At 42.1% G+C, this 19325-nt stretch overlaps 1 protein-coding gene across 4 annotated transcripts in view; it reads right to left on the minus strand.

Annotated features, from left to right (window-relative positions):
• The window catches only part of acoxl (acyl-CoA oxidase-like), a 406862-nt gene that overhangs the window by 340816 nt on the left and 46721 nt on the right, over positions 1-19325 (minus strand). For all 4 annotated transcript variants that reach the window (XM_041187832.1, XM_041187834.1, XM_041187831.1 and 1 more), the window contains 3 exons: positions 17663-17749; positions 15846-15918; positions 12588-12720 (listed from right to left, as the gene is read on the minus strand). In XM_041187832.1, the coding sequence (XP_041043766.1) occupies positions 12588-12720; positions 15846-15918; positions 17663-17749 (293 nt within the window). The remainder of the gene's footprint in view (positions 1-12587; positions 12721-15845; positions 15919-17662; positions 17750-19325) is intronic.

The raw sequence follows: 19325 nt of genomic DNA on the forward strand, positions 1-19325 counted from the left end.
AACGGGGGTAATTCACCTGCTCTTCTTCGAAGAGTACCATAGTATCTGTGGCACAGATGAGGTCTCAGTTTAACATCACATCTGAAAGACAGGGCCTCTGACACTGCAGCACTTCCTCAGTTATATACAGAAGTGTCAGCCTAGATTTTACTCCAGAGACTTGGTGCACAGTCTTTTGACTCAGAGGAAAGAGCATGACCACAGAGCCACGGTCAACCTCATCACCTTCAGAATAAGATCCCTCTCCTTGGGGAGAGAAAAAAAAAAGCAGAATTTTTTTTAAAGCAGAAAAAATATGACAAGATAAAAAAAAAATTAATGCACAGACAAATAATAAAAACCACAATGAACATTGTGGGTAGGCCATTGCACGAAATAGGAAACAGTTGGTAAATTAGATTCTGTTTTCTGTACAACAGCCAAGATCAGCACCAATCTGTGAGTACATGTGCATGTTTACTTTTCACATGAAGTGGTGAGTCTCCTGTGATGTTGCTCACAGATGTCACATGATACAGTGCTTTATACAATGGGAACAATGAGCTCAAAACAACTGTTCCCCCGTTGCTAATGAAAAGAAGAGATTCCTTCTCTGAAGGAGGTCTCCCCCTTTTACCGTCATGCCCCAGCCCAAGGGACTCTTGCTTCCTGACACCCTAACAGGTTGTGTAGTTTTCCTCTACAGAACAGGCTCTAGGAACTAAACGGCCTATTACTGCTTTTACCTTCGTCTATTCCCTCTTCATTACACCCTCAATATCAGGTTTCTCGCTCTTCCCTAGCCATAGAAATAAAGTTGGAAATTTGTTCCTCACTGACACCCAATGTTTCACACACACACACACACACACACACACATAATGGGCTGAATCCCACTGGAACATGTTGGTTTTGCAAACACATTTGGTCCACACTGCCAGAGCATGGGTGGGACCTTCCTAGGTTTTGCAAGGTCCCCTCATTAACATCTGCCTGCTGTGCTCCCAGTGCAATTTACAGAGAAAGATAGGAGCATAAATATAAAGCAGCAGCTTAAAGCTACATCTGAATTTCCTGTTGGTGATAAGTGCTGCTGCTTCTGCTGTGTGTTGTTTTAAGGTGAGCTAGGGTGTCTTCCCATTGTTAGGGGTAAGGCAGACATCTTACTTCTCTGAACGAGGGTGTATAAGTGTTGCTGAGGAAGGCAATGACAAGGAGACTAACTATTTTTAAATTCAAGGGCCACCCTCATCCACAAGTGGTAGCAAGGGTTGACTGGGAAGAGATAATGTTTCTCACCAGTGTTCTACCTGCCTGTAACCACGCAGAGAATTTCTCCCTTCAAACTACTCCACATAAAGTAGAAAGCCTCCTTTATCTGAACAACTCCTCTTTCTCTCCAACATGAGCACATGGCAACCAATATTCATGTGTGACCATTAAAGACTCATTTTACACATGCTCTTGCCCTCTAGTTTAGGAAAGCAGAAATCAAGAACACAAGTGATAGGAGCAGGAGTAGACTATATGGCCCATCAAGCTAGCTCCACCATTCAATACGACCATGGCTGATCTTTGGCTTCAACTTCACTTTCCGAAACGCCACCCCCTCATATCCCTTGATTCCCTGAGACACCAAAAGTAAACTTTTCCCAGTCTTAAATATACTCAACGATGCCTAAATTTCATAGCTATGACCAGTGTCAGGAAACAATATGCATTTTTTTAAAAAATGATTTCAAGCAAAGGAACCTCACAATGGAGAGAGAATGAAAATCAAAGGGAACTCCATTTATGAAACCTTTGATGTAGCTCAAAGAGCATAATCAATTCATATTCCCCACTGGAAAAGGGAAAACATTTGACAAACCTGCAAGGCAATAATCCATTCACATATTCTGCTAACAACTTATCCGGGACCTCAAAATCACACACCATCCTGACTTGGAACTATAACACCATTCCTTCACCGTCACTGGGTCAAAATCCTGGAATACCCTCCTTAACAGCACTGTGGGTGGACCTACACCACATGGACTCCAGCAGTTCAAGATGGTGGCTCACCACCTCCTTCTCAAGGGCAGTGAGGGACGGGCGGTGCTGGCTTAGCCAGCTTTGCTCACATCCCAAGAATGAATAAAAAAAAAAACCAGTTGCAACTGAAATGCGTTCCAAACATTGCTTTGCTGATTTCAATATATTTGCTTTTACGTGCCCACATTACTTTGCCTCAGAGTCAACTGAGAAGCAACAGCTCATTAGGCCAAGCGTGGACAAACCGTCCATTTTGTACCACATTGTTATCACTCATTCCACATGCTTCAGGTATACCAACCCAGGAATACCCACTCCAGTATATAACAAAAGCAGAGTGCACTAGATTTAAAAAGGTTTATGAGTGATAGGGAGCAAGTACAGGTGGCAACAGAGGAACTGGAAAAAGCTGATGGAGAAACAGCTGCAGGTCATTCTCAGACGTTGGGTTCCAGGATTGGTGGCTTCCAGAACTTAACAGTCAAAGTAAGTTTGTTTTCTGATCAGCATCAATTTGTCAAGTTCTTTGAGAATGAGCCAAGAATCCTGCACAGTATGATGATTAATATGGATAAATCAACCAGTCCATCTGTGCAGGGCTAAATGATCACTTCACAGAAACAAATTTCACCCTGCACCATCTAGCTCCTCCAATGGGGGTTGTGGGGGTGGGGAAAACCATCAATAGTGGCCCTGAACACAGCTGTGAGCTTTTGCAAGAATTGATGAGTCCTCAGTCTCCAATCTCCATGAGTTAGTTCTTAACAGATTCTCCATGCTGGGGATCACTTGAATGAGTCATTGATAAAGAGCCTTCAAAATCTCTCAGCATCAAAGCTGATGGCCAAACGCACTTAGAATCCTTTAGCAGAGGCACTACAGAAGGATGTTGCAACAATGAATGAATCTCTTATCAAGATTCATCAGACATGACACCAAGCCGCTCTACTCTCAGGGCTGAACAAAGAAAGGCTCAGGCATAGCAGCAGCACAAGTGCTGTCTGAAGTTGCAGGGACATTCTCTGATCCTGTGGAAGGAGATAACAAGCCAGGAAATCCTTGAGGAAAGGCAGTAGATAACTAGCTAATGGGAGGGGGGGGGGGAAGAGGAGGAGGAGGAGGGGGGCTGTACATAGGAGGGGGCACAAGATACTTAACATTGAATGTCACCAAGGTGAAGCAGTGCGTGAGAAACAAATAACCCTTAGGCCCCAAAAACTTTTTTTGGTAAATTTGCCAAATTTTCCAGATGAATTAGGTATTGGAAAATCCTGTGTGTATCATTAGGCTTTTATGCTTGAGTACATGATTGAATGGGAAATGAAAGAAAAGACTTCATTAGTTTAAAACAAACGCTAACAGGAGAGAGGTCCGAAGAAATTTCTTTTTTTTAAACATCTCTCAGCATCAAAGCTGACAGCCCATTCATTCATGGGATGTGGCATCAGTGGCTAGGCCAGCATTTATGGCCCATTCCTAATTACCCTCAAGAAGGTGGTGCTGAGCTGTCTTCTTGAACTGCTGCAGTCCATGTGGTGTAGGTACACCCACAATGTTGTTCAGAAGGGAGTTCCAGGATTTTGACCCAGTGACAGTGAAGGAACGGCGACATATTTCCAAGTCAGGATGGTCAATGGCTTGGAGGGGAACTTCCAGGTGGTGGTGTTCCCATGTGCCTGCTTCCCTTGTCCTTCTAGTTAGTAGTGGTCGTGGGGTTGGAAGGTGATGCATTTGTAAGAGTGGAAGATGCAGGGACATCGAAAGAGAGCAGGGAAGTTTTAGATAAGTCCTGGCAAAGAGCCTTAAACTGAAGATGGGCAGAATGGCTTACTTTTGAGCTGTGAACTGCTTGGGCTCTTTTCTCATTTCCGCCCCACTTACTTTCAATTATTTTACCTTTCTCATTTGCTTCTGCAAAACCTCCATTCCAGTACCATTCATTGCCTCACTGTGTTCTCACTGCCTTAAGGGAAACGGCTAGAACTGGAAAAGCATAAGAATAATACAAGACTGCAGGATGTCAAAAAGCTATGAAAAAATTGAGAGGGAGCAGGTCACAGCAACGTCTTGGGGAATGCTCTTGGGAGACTAACAGAAGTGTTAGTTATACTAGGGATGAAGGACAAATGGCCATGCAGTAACTCCTGGAAGCTCATCTGAGAAAATATCAAATTGTTGGAGACAAATCCTTGCACATCTTTGGGTGGGGGCAATGGTGGTTTTGCCTTGACAAATGGGGGAATCCTCTGTTGAGAGCCAAGGTCTCTCCTGTCCTTACAACACTAATAAAAAAACAAATGCAATAAAAAAATGGGCCCGTGTTTTTTTTGGCAAGAGCTGCAAAGGGAGGAGCTACCTGCAGCTCTGAGCATGGGAATTCAATCAGCAACTTTCAAACTGCAACAGACAGTGTGTCATTAACTGTGGAGTTCTTTGGGAGTTCCTAAGGACTTTAAAGTCACCATAATATAACATAAAAGCAAGTCTGCTCATGTTTTCTCTTTCCTTGCATTTTTATTTCTTCTATCTGTTACTCAGACAGGAGCTCAAACTCCCGAGTTTATTTGTGGGGAAAGTCAAATAACAGCCTGCAGACATCGTGGCTCTGACGTTTATGTTTCTTCAGAGTTTATACATGCATATGAATAACTGCCATAGTTTCTGCATACTGAAGACGCTTTAATTAGCATACAATATCAGAAGTGGGCTGGGACTACAAGTGGATAGTTCTTTAACTATCCATTTATAATGGGAAATTGGAGTTGTGGTAGATGATCAACCATGATCCCATTGAATGGCAAAGAAGGCACGAGGGGCCATGTAGTCTACTCATTTTTTTATGCTGTTATAATAGTATACGAAAATTACTTGTCTCCATTAAACAATCGCCACTGAAACAGAGTCTAAATCAGTCCTCGGACAAGGATACATAAAGCACTCAGTCCATACACAAATGCTCTGCTACCCTCTTGTGGATTGCTATAAAAAAACACCTAAGTTTAATCTGAATAAAATGTAATGTTAACCATACTAATATTGTACAGCGTGAGGAGATAACTTTCTTTGAAACCATCAGAAAGAGGTGATGCTGGTGTCTAATAGACAACCCCAAGTCTGAACAAAACAGACTGAGAAAAAAATACCAGAATGTATGCAATTTAAATAAACATCTCAAACTGAAAATGGGCTACCAAGCAAACATAAACGACAAGATGCTTGTACAGAAATTCAATAGATTTTCCAATTCTCGAACCCTGGCCAGACATAGGGGAAGCTTTTGACATTGTGTAGAAAATGTAGAACGGGTAATAGCAAACTGCCAATTCAATATCACCCATTCTATGATATCGCACACAGCCAAAAGCTATCCCACAACGTCCATGTTCTGGATCAAAACAAATTAGACTATTTCTGTGAGCGAGCTAAGTTTTTAGATGGTTCGCATAACGACAGCAAGAAACCAATCGATGCTTCATTTTCGTCACATCGTCCAACCTCTTTCAGGTTTGGAAATGGGTTTGCAGCGGTGTGGGGGGACGTGCTAGTGGTCATCAATATAATGCTCATTGCTCATAAGGAACAAGACTGCCTTGATTTTTGGCATATAGCACATCAACACTACCATTTTTCAGACAATGGCAAAGTTGGATGACTTTGCTGCAACCTTGCATAACAATGCTCTATTTCAAATCACCACACACGAACACTATGGCCAGAATCTTCGAGTCAGCGAGTGGGGTAAAATGACGCGTGGTGACGTCGGCCATGCGTCCCAACATCACCGTGCGTCATTCAGATCTTCAGTTCAGCAGGCACACAGCAAAGTTGGCTTGCCAAACTGTCAAAGGCCTATTAAGGTCATTTGAAATCTAATTAAAACAATTAAATCAGCTGCCCGTCCAATCTTAAGGTTGGCGGGCAGCGAAGAGCCCAGGCGGCCTTCGCATTTATCATGAAACCTCATCCACGGGCGGGATGAGGTTTCATGAAGATTTTTAAAGTTTAATAACAAACATTCATTGACACGTCCCAGCTCATGCGACACTGTCACATGAGGGGACATGTCTGAAGTATAGAAAAAAAAAAATCACACTAGTCTCCCTGAGGCAGCTCTGTTCCTCAGGGAGATTTCTGCGCTCTATCGCGCACATGCACGCGAAGGAGCGCAGGCCCCAACTCAGCCTACTCCCCCCGCCCGCACAGGGAGCACTGAGCGCTTCCGGGTGCGCGTCATACCTTAATTGTCCCACCCACATAAAATTGTGGGTGGCAATCGGCTGCATGCTTGCCCACACCTACCCACCCACCCTCCCCCGACAGGGGAGAAAATACTCCCCTATGGAGAATGTTGTTAGAACACAGAGTAAATGTAGTCACATACATGTATGTACATCGGTGTAAGTTCTATCCAATATAGAAATGTGGGGTAAGCCCAGTGTGGAATGGCATCTATCTATGTCTGATTTAGTCTCCAGTTACCCCACATTATGATTTAAGTGCAATACCTCACCCCTACTACAATTCACACCTAAACTCTGCCAGTTATCTACAGGGCAAACCAGTCAGTCTCAATCACCCACTCTATCCTTTAGCCTTGAAAGTCCATTACTTATATCTCCCTATCTTTTCAGTTGACCCCTTCTCTCCTATCGCCTCACCTTCCTGTCACCCTGTTATGCCATCTTTTACTTCTCTCCACAGTAACTTCACCTTCCCCCATTCTTACCCTAAACCATCGTTCTGCTGCCTTGCTACTCTCCTGCTGCCTGCCCTGCTTGAACAAGCCTGCGCAAACTCTAGGTGACACTCTCAGTATTCAAATAGTTGTTCGGCAGTACAGAACTTGAGTATTGCTGAAAGTGCTACTTTGGTCTGCATTAGAGTGCTTCAGTTGGAATTTGGTGAGGAAGGGACTTTTAAGGGTTAATTTCTATCTAAAGTTTAATCTTTCTTTAAGTTAGCAATTAACTAAAAGTTGCTCTTTGGGCTGAGAGAAGGTGAGTTTTAGTCCAGCTTTAAAACAGAGGTTATATAGGCTCTGCTTGCAGTTGCAGCTAGTTAATTAGTTAACTGGCTTAAACAAGTTTTCAGAAGCTAGATTCAGACGGCATAAAAGCAAGCCATCTACAGTGCTGCTTTTGTCTGCCCTGGAGTGCTGCTTTGAGCTGCATTAGAGTGCTTAAGTTGGACTTTGGTGAAAGAGAGGGTTCTTTGAAGAGGGAAGGAGATATCCTTTCATTTTCTACTTTCTTCAGTAAGAAGAGCAGCGGCCATGGTAAGTAGGACCTGGTGAGTATTTCTTCTGTCCTTAATGTTTTCTAAACTAGAGGAAGTAAAAGTAAAGCAAGTAATTTAAGAGTAAGTCATGGCAGGGCAGCACAGCTAAGTGGAATGCTCCTCCTGTGCGACGTGGGAAGTCAGGGACACTTCTAGCATCCAGGGCAACCACGTGTGCAGGAAGTGTCTCCAGCCGCAGCTACTCGAAATCCACATTTCGGAGCTGGAGCTGCGACTGGAGTCACTGTGGAGCATCCGCATGGATGAGATTTTCATGGATGGCACGTACAGCGAAGTGGTCATGCCTTAGGTAAAGAGTGCACAGGCAGAAATGGAATGGGTGACTTCCAGAGTAAAAGCACTGGGCAGGCAGTGCAGAGACCTCTGTCTATCTCCTTCTCCAACAGAATGGATGCTGCTTGGGTAAGGGCTTCTCAGGGGAATGCAGCAAGAGCAAAGTCTGTGGAACCACGAGTGGCTCAGCTGCACAGGCTTGGTGGGGTTTGGGCGGGGGGGGCTACTGTGTGGAGAAAAAAAGAGTAGCAATAGTGATAGGTGATTCTATCGTAAGGAGTAAAATAGAAGTTTCTGTGGCTGCAGATATGACTCCAGGATGGTGTGTTGCCTCCCTGGTTCCAGGGTCAAGGATGTCACTGAGTGGCTGCAGAACACTCTGAAGTGGGGGGGGGGTGGTGGTGAAGAACAGCCAGAGGTCATGGCCCATATCGGTACCAATGACATAGCTGAAAAGAGGGATGAGGTCCTGAAAGCAGAATGTAGGGAGCTGGGAAATAAGTTTAAAAAGCAGGACCTCAAAGTTAGAAATCTCAAGATTGCTCCCAGTGCCATGCGCTAGTGAGATCAGGAATGGAGAATAGACTGGATGAATGTGTGGCTGGAGAAATGGAGGAGGGGGGGATTTAGATTCCTGAGGCATTGAGACCGATTCCGGGGAAGATAGCACCTGTACAAGCTGGACAGGGATCAATACCTTCGAAGAGGTGTTTGCTGGTACTGCAGGGGGGCTTTAAATGTAGATCCCTTACCACTCGAAACAGGAGAATTTATAATAGCGAACAAGGATATGGTGGAGCAATTAAATAACTACTTTAGTTCTGTGTTCACAGTGGAAGATGCAAATAACTTCCCAGAAATACTAGGAAACCAAAGGAGAAGGAGGAATTGAAGGAAATTAGTATTACTTAAAAAAAAAAGTGCTGGAGAAATTAATGGGGCTGAAAGCTGATAATCTACATCCCGGAGTACTAAAGGAAGTGGCCATGGAAATAGTGGATGCATTGGTTGTCACCTTCCAAAATCCTGTAGATTCTGGAACAGTCCCAACAGATTGGAGGGTGGCAAACGTAACCCCGCTATTTAAAAAAGGGAGGGAGGGAGAGAGAAAACAGCAAACTACAGGCCGGTTAGCCTAACATCAGTAGCAGGGAAAATACTAAGGTCTATTAAAAAGGATTGGATAAAAGGACACTTAGAAAATATCGTGATTAGACAAATTCAACTTGGATTTATGAAAGGGAAATAGTGCTTGACAAACGTACTAGAGTTCTTCGAGGACATAACTAGCAGAATAGATAAAGGAGAACCAGTGGATGAGGGAACCAAATGCAATATTTCCAAGTTTGCTGGCGACACAAAACTTGGTGGGAATGATAGCGTTGAGGAGGGTGTTAAGAGGCTTCAAGGTGATTTAGACAGGTTGAGTGAGTGGGGGAATACATGGCAGATGCAGTATAACGTGGATAAGTGTGAAGTTACCCACTTCGGTAGGAAAAACAGAATGGCAGATTATTATTTAAATGGTGATAGATTGGGAAATGTTGATGTACAGAGGGACCTGGGTGTCCTTGTATACCAATCACTGAAAGCAAGCATGCAGGTGTAGCAAGCATTTAAGGTAGCAAATGGAATGTTGCCCTTCATTGCGAGAGGACTTGTGTATAGGAGCAAGGATGTCTTATTGCAGCTGGGCAGTGCCTTGGTGAGCCACACATGGAGTATTGTTTGCAGTTTTGGTCTCCTCATCGAAGAAAGGATACACTTGCCATAGAGGGAATGCAGTGAAGGTTCACTGGACTGATTCATGGGACGGCATGATTGTCTTTGAGGATAGATTGGGCCGACTAGGCCTGTATGCACTGGTGTTTAGAAGAATGAGAGGGGATCTCATTGAGATGTTTAAATTCTAACAGGGCTGAACACAGTGAACTCAGGGATGATGTTTCCTCTGGCTGGGGGGTCTAGAACAAAGACTCTCAGTCTCAGGATATGGGGCAGGCCATTTAAGACTGAGATGAAGAGAAACATCTTCACTCAGAGGGTGGTGAACCTATGGAATTCTCTACCACAGAGGGCTGTGGAGACCAAGTCACTGAATATGTTTAAGAGGGAAATAGATAGATTTCTGGACTCTAAAGGCGTCAAGGGGTGTGGGGAGAGAGACTGAGATGGGGGATCAGCCATGATCATATTGAGTTGTGGAGCAGGCTCGAAGAGCCGAATGACCTACTCCTGCTCCTATTTTCTATGTTTCTATATTTATGTTTCTATCTCTGTTTCTAAAGGAAGCATGTATAAGCTTTTAATCCTACATTCATCAGGACACTCACAGGAATATCAATATAAGGGGGAAAACAACACTAGCCACTTGTCAACCAATCAGCACTCTCTTCACATATAGTATAATTTGTTGCTTTCCCCTTATATTGGTATTCTTGCATGTCCTGATGAGTGCAAGATGAAAAGCCTACATATGTCCCTTTTTCAGCAATTTCTCAGTATTCTGAGTGTGATTGAGACATTCATCACTGCATCCTTTCAAGCCGCCATCAGGGTGTAATAGAGGGGTAGCACTTCTCACCGGTGGGCTCAGCATACTCTTTGGAGTGGTTCGTTCTCTAGTGGTCCTGGCCTTCACCCAGCCCTCAACTGTGGCTCCAAATAGCATGTGTCAGCAGCCACACCTCGGTAAACTGCTTCATCAAGGGGGCCAAACCAGGTGAGGGTGGCTATCAGGTCTCCCTACCCTTAGCAACTTAGGGTTCTGTCTATCCTGGTGTGCGAAGGCTGATTCCACTGAATTGAGTGGATTAGACCAATACAAGGTCCAATGGTCTTGAAGGAGGGTTAGCACTGCATTGTGGAATGCATAGAGCGCAACAAGATACAGAAGACGTCCTGGTCACCCACTGCATCAGGCTTTATCCCCAGCCATCTAGACTTGTCTTGCCAAAGTACCAAGATAAATCAGGAGAGAGTGAGGCTGACGATGCGCAACTCACACTCACTATAATCTGATTCATCAGCAAGTCATGTTCATCATCTTTCATCCATTATCTGTTACAACACAGTGATAATAGGCAAGTGATGTAGCAGCAGATGTGAACTTACTGGGAGCTGTAGCCACAATCCTGAACACGGGTGGCTCTGGCCATAGGGCCATTTTCTGCTGGAACAGGGCCTGCTTCTTTGCAGAGAGAAAGATGATGTATACGTGTTGCGCCTGTTTCAGCTAAACAAGATAAGTGACAGCCATTCATTGGTTCATTCTCCAGGGCAATGCGTTGACCAGAGTCAAGCTGCCTGGTTTAAATTTCAAACAATGCTTGGTAGTTAATTGCCTGTCACCATCAGCTGGTGCATGCTCCACAACACCTCGACTGATCAGAGTCCACCTGCCAACCAATCAGCACTTTCTTCTCATACAGTATAAATACACTGATCCCGTGCCATTGATTTTTTTTTTTTGTGAATTGTCCTGATGAGTACAAGATGAAAAGCTTTGACAAAAAGTCTATTTTTTTCAGCAATGCATTACTATTGTTGACTCATTCCCTGCCAGCTTCTCAAAAAAATTCAATAAAGTTAGTCAAGCAAGGTTTTCCCTTTTGAAATCCATGCTGACTATTCATTATTATATTTTCCATTTGTAGATGTTCTTCTATTCTCTCTAGTAGGGATTCCCATTATTTTCCACACCACAGATTATTAAATAAGTCCCTGTACATGTTTGGTCCCCTTCTTAAATAAATGTGTTAGCTGTCTGTCAGTTCATATTTTTAATGAATTGTTGCACATGTAATATATCTGCCATCTCTTCCCTAGATTCTTTTGAAACGCACAGATGCAATCATCCGGACAAGGGGTTTTTACCCTCTTTTGAGTTTGATTAGCTTTATTTTAAATGCACTGATTTCATTACTCAACTCTTCATCCAATGTCATGTCCATCTTTATATCCCCAGCAAACACAAAAGCAAAATAATTATTTATTATTTCTGCCATCTCTCTATCATTACCTGTGGTATTATGTTGTCTACCCCCTAATAGCCCCTCAGTCATACTTTTTTTCTTAATTGTGTCTGTAAGATACTTTACTATTTTGTTTTACATTTAGTTATAGCCTTGTGATTGGTCTCCCTTTAACGTTAAGCAAAATTATGCAATCACCTTCCTTGTTTGTGCAGTCTTCATCTTATTCAATGGTCTGCCAGATAAAATTGCATTCTTACATCGCAATGCATAGTTTTAACAATAAGCATGGGGAAAGCAGTCCTTTAAATCTCTTTCGCCCCACTCAAAAAAAAAAACTGCCTCTGCACTCCCAGTGTGCAAAGGAGCTTCCAATGTGCTACTAATTATAAATCAGAAGATCCGTTGGGGGATGGCTGCAATCAGTAAGCCAGGCTAGGGTCCTATTGTGTTGTGGTTCAGCCTGCAAGTGCAAATTTCTACCCTCAAATATAGTGCGCAGCAAGACTCCTTGGTAATATTATAAAATGAGGTGTCTTGATCTGTCAGGCAAGGGGGGGGTCAGGTGTTTTCACACAAGGGGAGACAAGACAAGTATAGGGTCTTACCCTAGACATCTATTGCACAGTATGAAAAAAACCCAGATGTAGCCTGGTATTGTCTATCAAGTAGGCCCAGGGTTAAGGGGTTAGTCCTGTAACAAGATTTGACATTCTTGTCCTGTAAAGCCGAGAATAAGGTACAAACAGGGCTCTTCCGGAAAACAACCATGAAATGTAGGGTAGTTAAACACTTGGGTTTGGACTGAAATTTCGTCTCAACATGAATTACACAATTTATTAATGGATCTAAATCAGCTATTAGGCTGCCAGTTATCATGGGAAGAGGTGGGACTAAGCACCAGTGATGGGACAGTGAAGTACAGTAAGGGCAGCACACCATTGATAAGGGAATGGACTGTGCACTGGTATGCACCATTCTTCTATATTATTTTGCTGATGGGACAAATTTGTTAGAAAATCTACTTACCTTCATGGCTCCCAGCGCCTGAAATATTAAAGCAATCCTTGTTGGGGTAAGGGCTGCGAGCATAACATTAAACCTAGCACCTCTGTCTTCAATGGGCGACTCATAAACTCCATTCTCAGATACAGAACCAAACCTGTGTGAAGAAATTAGAAAATGTATCTTGAGTACTTGGATATGTATTAGGCTTGAAGAGGCTCTTGGCCTTGAAGGATCTGCTCAAAGCAAAATTACAAATTCAGACACAAGTTCCCCCCCCACCAATCCTCCCCTCCCAACATCAATGTTGTATTGCTCATCTGTGATCTTAAGCACTTTCACCACCCCACCTCCTTTCCTAACGCAATTTTGGTTTGTGCACATGGCACCCGAGAAGTGGAGGTGTGATCTTATTGATTAAAAACGTCATGACGTCAAGGTAATAATTACTGACACCCCTCAAGTGATTATTACTTATTTTAAAGAAGTACAGCAATAATTAAAAGATATACCGTGAACATAGAAAATGAAGGGAAAGAGGGGATGGCAGGGGTCTGATGCCTCTCTTCTGCAGTTGATGTCGTCTCACTTTACTACTGTTTAATCTTGGGGATTGCAAACAGAAAAGGGAAAAAACTCGCTGCAATTTCAAAGAAAATCCCAAAAAATTCTTCCATGGCTGCACGAAATATCAAGCAAACATGAGGAAATCAGTTACCTAAACTCACATACGTAACCAACATACCAAACCTTCCCAACTTACCTCGCCCCGATGTACTTTGCCTCCCAAACCTATCCAGTACCTTCCTAATTGTCTTCATCAATCTAATACTTGCTCCCAGAGGGTGACAAGCCACTGAGAAAGGAAACACTTTGTCATCTACCCAGCACTTTCCTCATGTATTTTATATATCTATTCTCCAATTGCAATGCCATTATCCATTTCAAATATCTGATCCAAATTGACATCAAATTCTTTTTCGAATGTTAGAACTTCAGTTTTGACTCTCCCAGAACTTGCATTTCTCCAAAGTGGATAACCATGGCAATTTAGGCCAATCTTCATAATCCATCACCAAGTTTAGGGAAGAAAAACAGTAGGCTGGTTTATATTTTATTCCCAGCAATACTTACTACAGTTCCATTTACTTTCCCCACATCCCCCTCTCATTGCTCATGAACTTGCTAGTCACTTTGCTAGGTCCCTTTCCTGTTCAATTAGGTTTAATGGGTACTCATGCAAGGAACAGTTATCATAGGGTCATACAGCACAGAAGGAGGCCAGTGACAAATGAGATGAGGCCAGTGAGGAATGTGATGGAATACTCCCCAATTGCCTGGATGAATGCAGCTCCCACAACACCGAAGAAGCTGGACACCGTCCAGGACAAAGCAGTCCGTTTGATTGGCAACACATCCACAAACATTCACTCCCTCCACCACCGACGCAGAGCAGCAGTAGTGTGTACCAACCACAAGAAGCACTGCAGAAACTCACCAAGGCTCCTTAGACAGCATCTTCCAAACCCACGACCACTACCATCTAGAAGGACAAGGGCAGCAGATAAAGGGGAACACCACCACCTGAAGTTCCCCTCCAAGTCACTCAGCATCCTGACTTGGAAATATATTCCTTCAGTTCCTTCACTGTCACTGGGCCAAAATCCTGGAACTCCCTTCCTAAGAGCACTCTGGGTGTACGTTCACCATATGCACTGCAGCAGTTCAAAAAGGCAGCTCACCACCACTTTCTCAAGGATAACTAGGGATGGGCAATAAATGCTGGCCCAGCCAGCGAAGCCCACATCCTGTGAACGGATATTAAAAAAAAATTTGGCCTATCATAGCTGTGCTGGTTCCTTGAAAAGCCATTCAATCAGTCCAACTCACCTACACTTCCCCACAGCCTTAATTTTTTAAAGTATGTATCTAATTTACTTTTGAAATTTACTCCTGAAACTGCTTCCACCATTTCAGGCAGTGCATACTGCATAAGAAAATTCCCATCTCCCTTTTGATTCTTTTGCCAATTGTCTTACATCTAATTCTTCTAGTTATCAAGCCTCCCAAGCTGTAGAAACAGTTCCTCCTTATTTGTTCTATCAAAACCTCTCATAATTTTCAGCACCTCTATTAAATCTGTTCTTAACCTTCGTTGCTCTAAGGAATTAAAGACGGATTTATATAGTGCTTTTCACCTGATATCTACTTTATGTTGATTGAGGGATAAACATTGGCCAGGGCACCAGTGCTCTTCTTCAAAATAGCGTCATGGGTTATTTTATGTGCACTCAAGAGGGCAGACATGACCTCAGTTTAACATCTCAACCAAAAAAATAGCGCTCCCAACAGCTTAGCACTCCCTTGGTACTTCACCACTGAAGTGGCAGTCTAGATTTTGTGCTCAAGTCTCCGGAGTGGGACTTGAATCCATAACCTCCTGACTCAGCTGAGAATGCTACCAACTGAGCAATGGCTGACACAAGAAGAACAATCCCAGCTTCTCTTGTTCCTTAACTATGGGTCTGGTTAGCTGGCAATTTGTGCATTAATGTAACACTTCACTATACTAAGTGACATCTGCTTTCATAAGCAGATTTAATTATCCTAGTGTAATTTACTGATAGCTTTATCTCCAAATCTTACAGATATTTGCCATATGTTAGGTAAACATTTCTTATTTTCATTAACATCTTAGTCATAGAGAACAGTTGGTTACTAAAGTAGATATTTAAAAAGTATTCAGAAATGTGAAAGTTACCATTTTGTACAAAATAAATTTCAGACGCAGAGATAGCAAATATTGGTTAGGTTATTACTGCTGCCAAGGCAACCAACTTGCTTTGGACTGCCCTGGGATGTTTCCTCCATTACAACAGTGACATCTTGAAGTTGTGAAAGGAATTCTATATATACATGCATGTAAAATATATGTAAAAGTCTTTGTTTAGGCAGCTCAACTTCAATCCACATAACCTACAAAACTACTTCAAAGGGAAGCAGGGGCCTAAAATGGTGAGTTGATACAAGGTAGAGAACTAGTATAAATGTAATTTCTCCAAATGGATAGTCCATCTTTGAGAGAGGCACAAAGGCAGTTGCTTACATCACTGAGACAGTACTTTCCTCCCAACCTTTCTTTTACTTCAATTACTGCATCTGCTTTAAGTTTTCTTTTTTTGAACACACTGATAATATTTACTAAAGGGCAAATTCTGCCACTGAAAAATTTCTGCCATCTAAAAATACTTTTACAGCGAAAAAAATTGAAGAGGTACAAACTTGTCAAGAAGATTTTCTTTTGGAATGCGAACGTTATCAAATACTAGAATTCCATTATCGACGCCATTTAGACCTGAGGGTAGGTGGGGAAGAAAGAGAGAAGATGATTTTTTAAAAACAGATTAATATTGCACCGCGCCTTGGAAATCCTAATAATCAGTTGTAAAATAATTTGTAACCTTCGCAAATGAACTCAATCTAAAATTATAGTTACTTAAAAAAAAAAAGGAACTATTAAGGAAATCATGGCCATTCAAGTTCTTGACCACTCTGTACCCAACCATAAAATGGAGAGAATGTGTCCCAGGGCTCCACACAAATTCCTGACTGAACGACAAAGAGTCTCCGCTTTATGCTAAATGGGTGGCGCTCGTAGTACGGACTGGGCACCACTTCCCTTCTTCCCATTCAGTAAATCTGCAGTCATGCACGTTTATGGACCTCAATACAAGGCTTATGCCTCTAGATTCCAGCAGGGCTTGGATTAAGGGAAGAGTAATGGAAAAAGAAAAACAAATGTATAAGGCTTTTCTTTTTGTTAAAAAGGAAAGCACATGGGGTTAGTTACTTTGTTGTGGGTGTGCCAGAGTTATCCATGAACAAGTTGTTGCTCACGATCATGGTGGGATGCAAATCATTGGCAAGTAAACCTATAGTAAACAGGTCACTCCATTAACAGTGAACTCAAATGAAAGAGAAGACTGGCTTCGTTCATATGAAGTTTGCTTTCCATGAGTTACAAAACATTGCTAATGGTGATCATGGAAACTCCAACGCCAAAGCAGCTCCACCCTGCCTTTGTCATCAGAGTGGAGGGAGAGAAAAGAGCACAACTGGTGGAAAATAGCCTGTTGAAGATGAAGGAAGAGAAGTGCCACCTAAGTGATCTTAAGTTCACAGTGAAGCTGTTCCAATCTCAAGTAGCTTGCTACTACTTTTAATTTAGCAAATTAAATGTTTTCCCCTATTACATACTGAAATTATTGAGCCATAACTTGCTGTAGGAATGCATCAGAGGGTGCCTGCCATTAGTCAGGCTTTCCCATTCGCATTTTAAGTTTTAAAAAAATTGTGCAGCAAGCTACTGAAAGTGCAGGATGGCAACATTATAGTGATGGAGACAGGGCACCTGGGAGGCATGTGAACTGTATCTCCTCATACCAGATTGAAGGATTGTGAAATTCAGTAGAAGGACTGAGGATTGAGAAGGGAGCGTAAATTAGATTGGGTGAATTCAATATCAGGTATAGAGAGAGAAAAACAAACAGAAGGAAAGAATGATTGGATTAGGAAAGAGAAAACAAAGTCTTAATTTAAAATAGCCAACAATTAAAATCTAAAAGAATGAAATGCCACACTTGTAATAGTTAATTTTCAGTGCCAGAGAGATTAATGGGCAGTAATTAACACTGAGCACATCGGTAAATGAATCTCCAACAGCTAGTCTAGTCTTAATTAAATTTAAGCAGACCTTAAATGGCTCCAAAACAGGTTCCCTGCATCGCTTCAGACCAGTTCTAATTTTCTGTTGAGAGCTTGGCTCATATTTACCCTGCAAGTACAGCAACTTCACACAATTTAATGAATTTCAATGGTGAGCCGAACAACGAGATGCCATTTTTGTGAAGCTAACAGCAAAACAGCACATCTCATGCAGCAACTTTTGGATTCCAGTGTTTAATTGCACATCTGCCCCTTGCCTGAAGGTGCAGTAGCGTTTGTACATAGATAACGAACATTCTTAGCCATTACTTTGACAGCAAATTATGGGCCGTTAATTAGCCCAGAGTTCTAAAAAAAACCTTTAGCCAACTCACCCTCTTTGTGCATCATGTCAATTACAGTGACTCCTGGGTGCACATTGCCTGCATCATCTCGAACAGGCACAATGAAACAGTGAGGCCCTAGTATGAAAAGAATTATAGAAATGAGATATCAACCTAGTTTTACAAAATATTAAGTTAAGATAGGCAGGAGGAAAAATAAGCAAACTTTCATCAGGTTACTTCTCTGATTACAACTTCATTTGCTCTTGAGGAATGTATCATACAACATCAGTTTTTCTATAAATGTGGTAACTACCATCCACCTGCCTGCCTACCAACCCCTGTTTTTAGATAATTTATGATTCAATAATGACAAGAAAATAATCCCCAGCTAGATGAAGCATTACAGGAACCGTTGGCCCAAACCAACCAAAATAGAGCAACTTTTTTTTGCTCCCCAGACAACAACTTTGAATAATACTCTCCCACCTGATTCGGTGGATCATGCAGTCCTTTTAGGACTGCAGGATTGAAGTCCTCATCCCCTGTTGCTGTTGCTGAAGAACACACTGAAGTCCTTGCTTGAAAATAAAAACATTTTCCTCGAAGACATGAAAACAATTGTGGATGAAAAGAGGCAATACCAATGGTTGAAGCTCATCCCTCTTAAAATGCTTCATGTGAAATCGCAACACTTAGGGACCAACAAACCAGTATGCTTAAATTTACAACACAAGCATACATGGAATGAGGAAAGTTTCTTAAGCCCAACAAATCTACTCCTTACCAACAGACCCAAGAACAAACCCAAGAACAACTTGCACCATCACAAGACTCTACTCAACTTATTTAATCTGCTGAGGGAGATGAAAAAAATGCAGGTAAAACATCCAGCAAGACCACCTAAAACAATCTAGCAATGGTACAGGACATCATTCTGACAAGATAATATACAACCTAACCAGTGACCCACACAGTATTTAATTGCCTACTCTTGTACTCATGTTCCTACCACCTTCAGAAAAAAGAGAATATAGTAAACACACAGCAGATCAATCAGTATTTGAAAAGGGAGGAAAAAAAATGTTTGGGTTTTTGAAAGATCTTAAAAGGCAAGGATTTTGAAGGAAATAAATGGTGTGATCCCCAAAGCCCCTTGACTTCAGTGAGGGATACCAGTCTGAACAGGCAAGATCAACCATTGAACTAATTTTTTAACAAATTGTGTTCTGGTGTAGGATGTCTACTTGTAATCTTAATCTGCATCTTCAGACAGTCATGTTTATTTCTAAGGATCGTAACAATTAGCTCTTGTAAAACTTGAGCCTGTGGTGCCTAAAAAAAGGAATTTCTTTCGTAAAATCCATAAAATCTACAATGGATTGCGGTTTGAATGACTGTGGCACTGTCGAAAACATACAGGTATCTCACAATAGAACTCATTTTTATTCATGTCATACAGTTGAGGCAAAAGAAAGCAAAGTTAATTGTATAGGTCTGGGCACATGTCACCAAGCCACAGGAGGATGCCAAATTCCTCACCACCTCAACACTTAAACCTGTGTATTATCCCTGTATGGGGTCCTAAGGATTTTCTGCACCATTTTGTTCACACAAATAGTTTTGAAAAAAAAAACTTTCAGACATGTTTTTTCTTTAAGTGCAGCTGGTTAAACATTATGCAGCTACCGAATCACTTGTGCTCTTTCCTCAG

This window comes from Carcharodon carcharias, chromosome 5, assembly GCF_017639515.1.
Source record: "Carcharodon carcharias isolate sCarCar2 chromosome 5, sCarCar2.pri, whole genome shotgun sequence".
Taxonomy (NCBI): Eukaryota; Metazoa; Chordata; class Chondrichthyes; order Lamniformes; family Lamnidae; genus Carcharodon; species Carcharodon carcharias.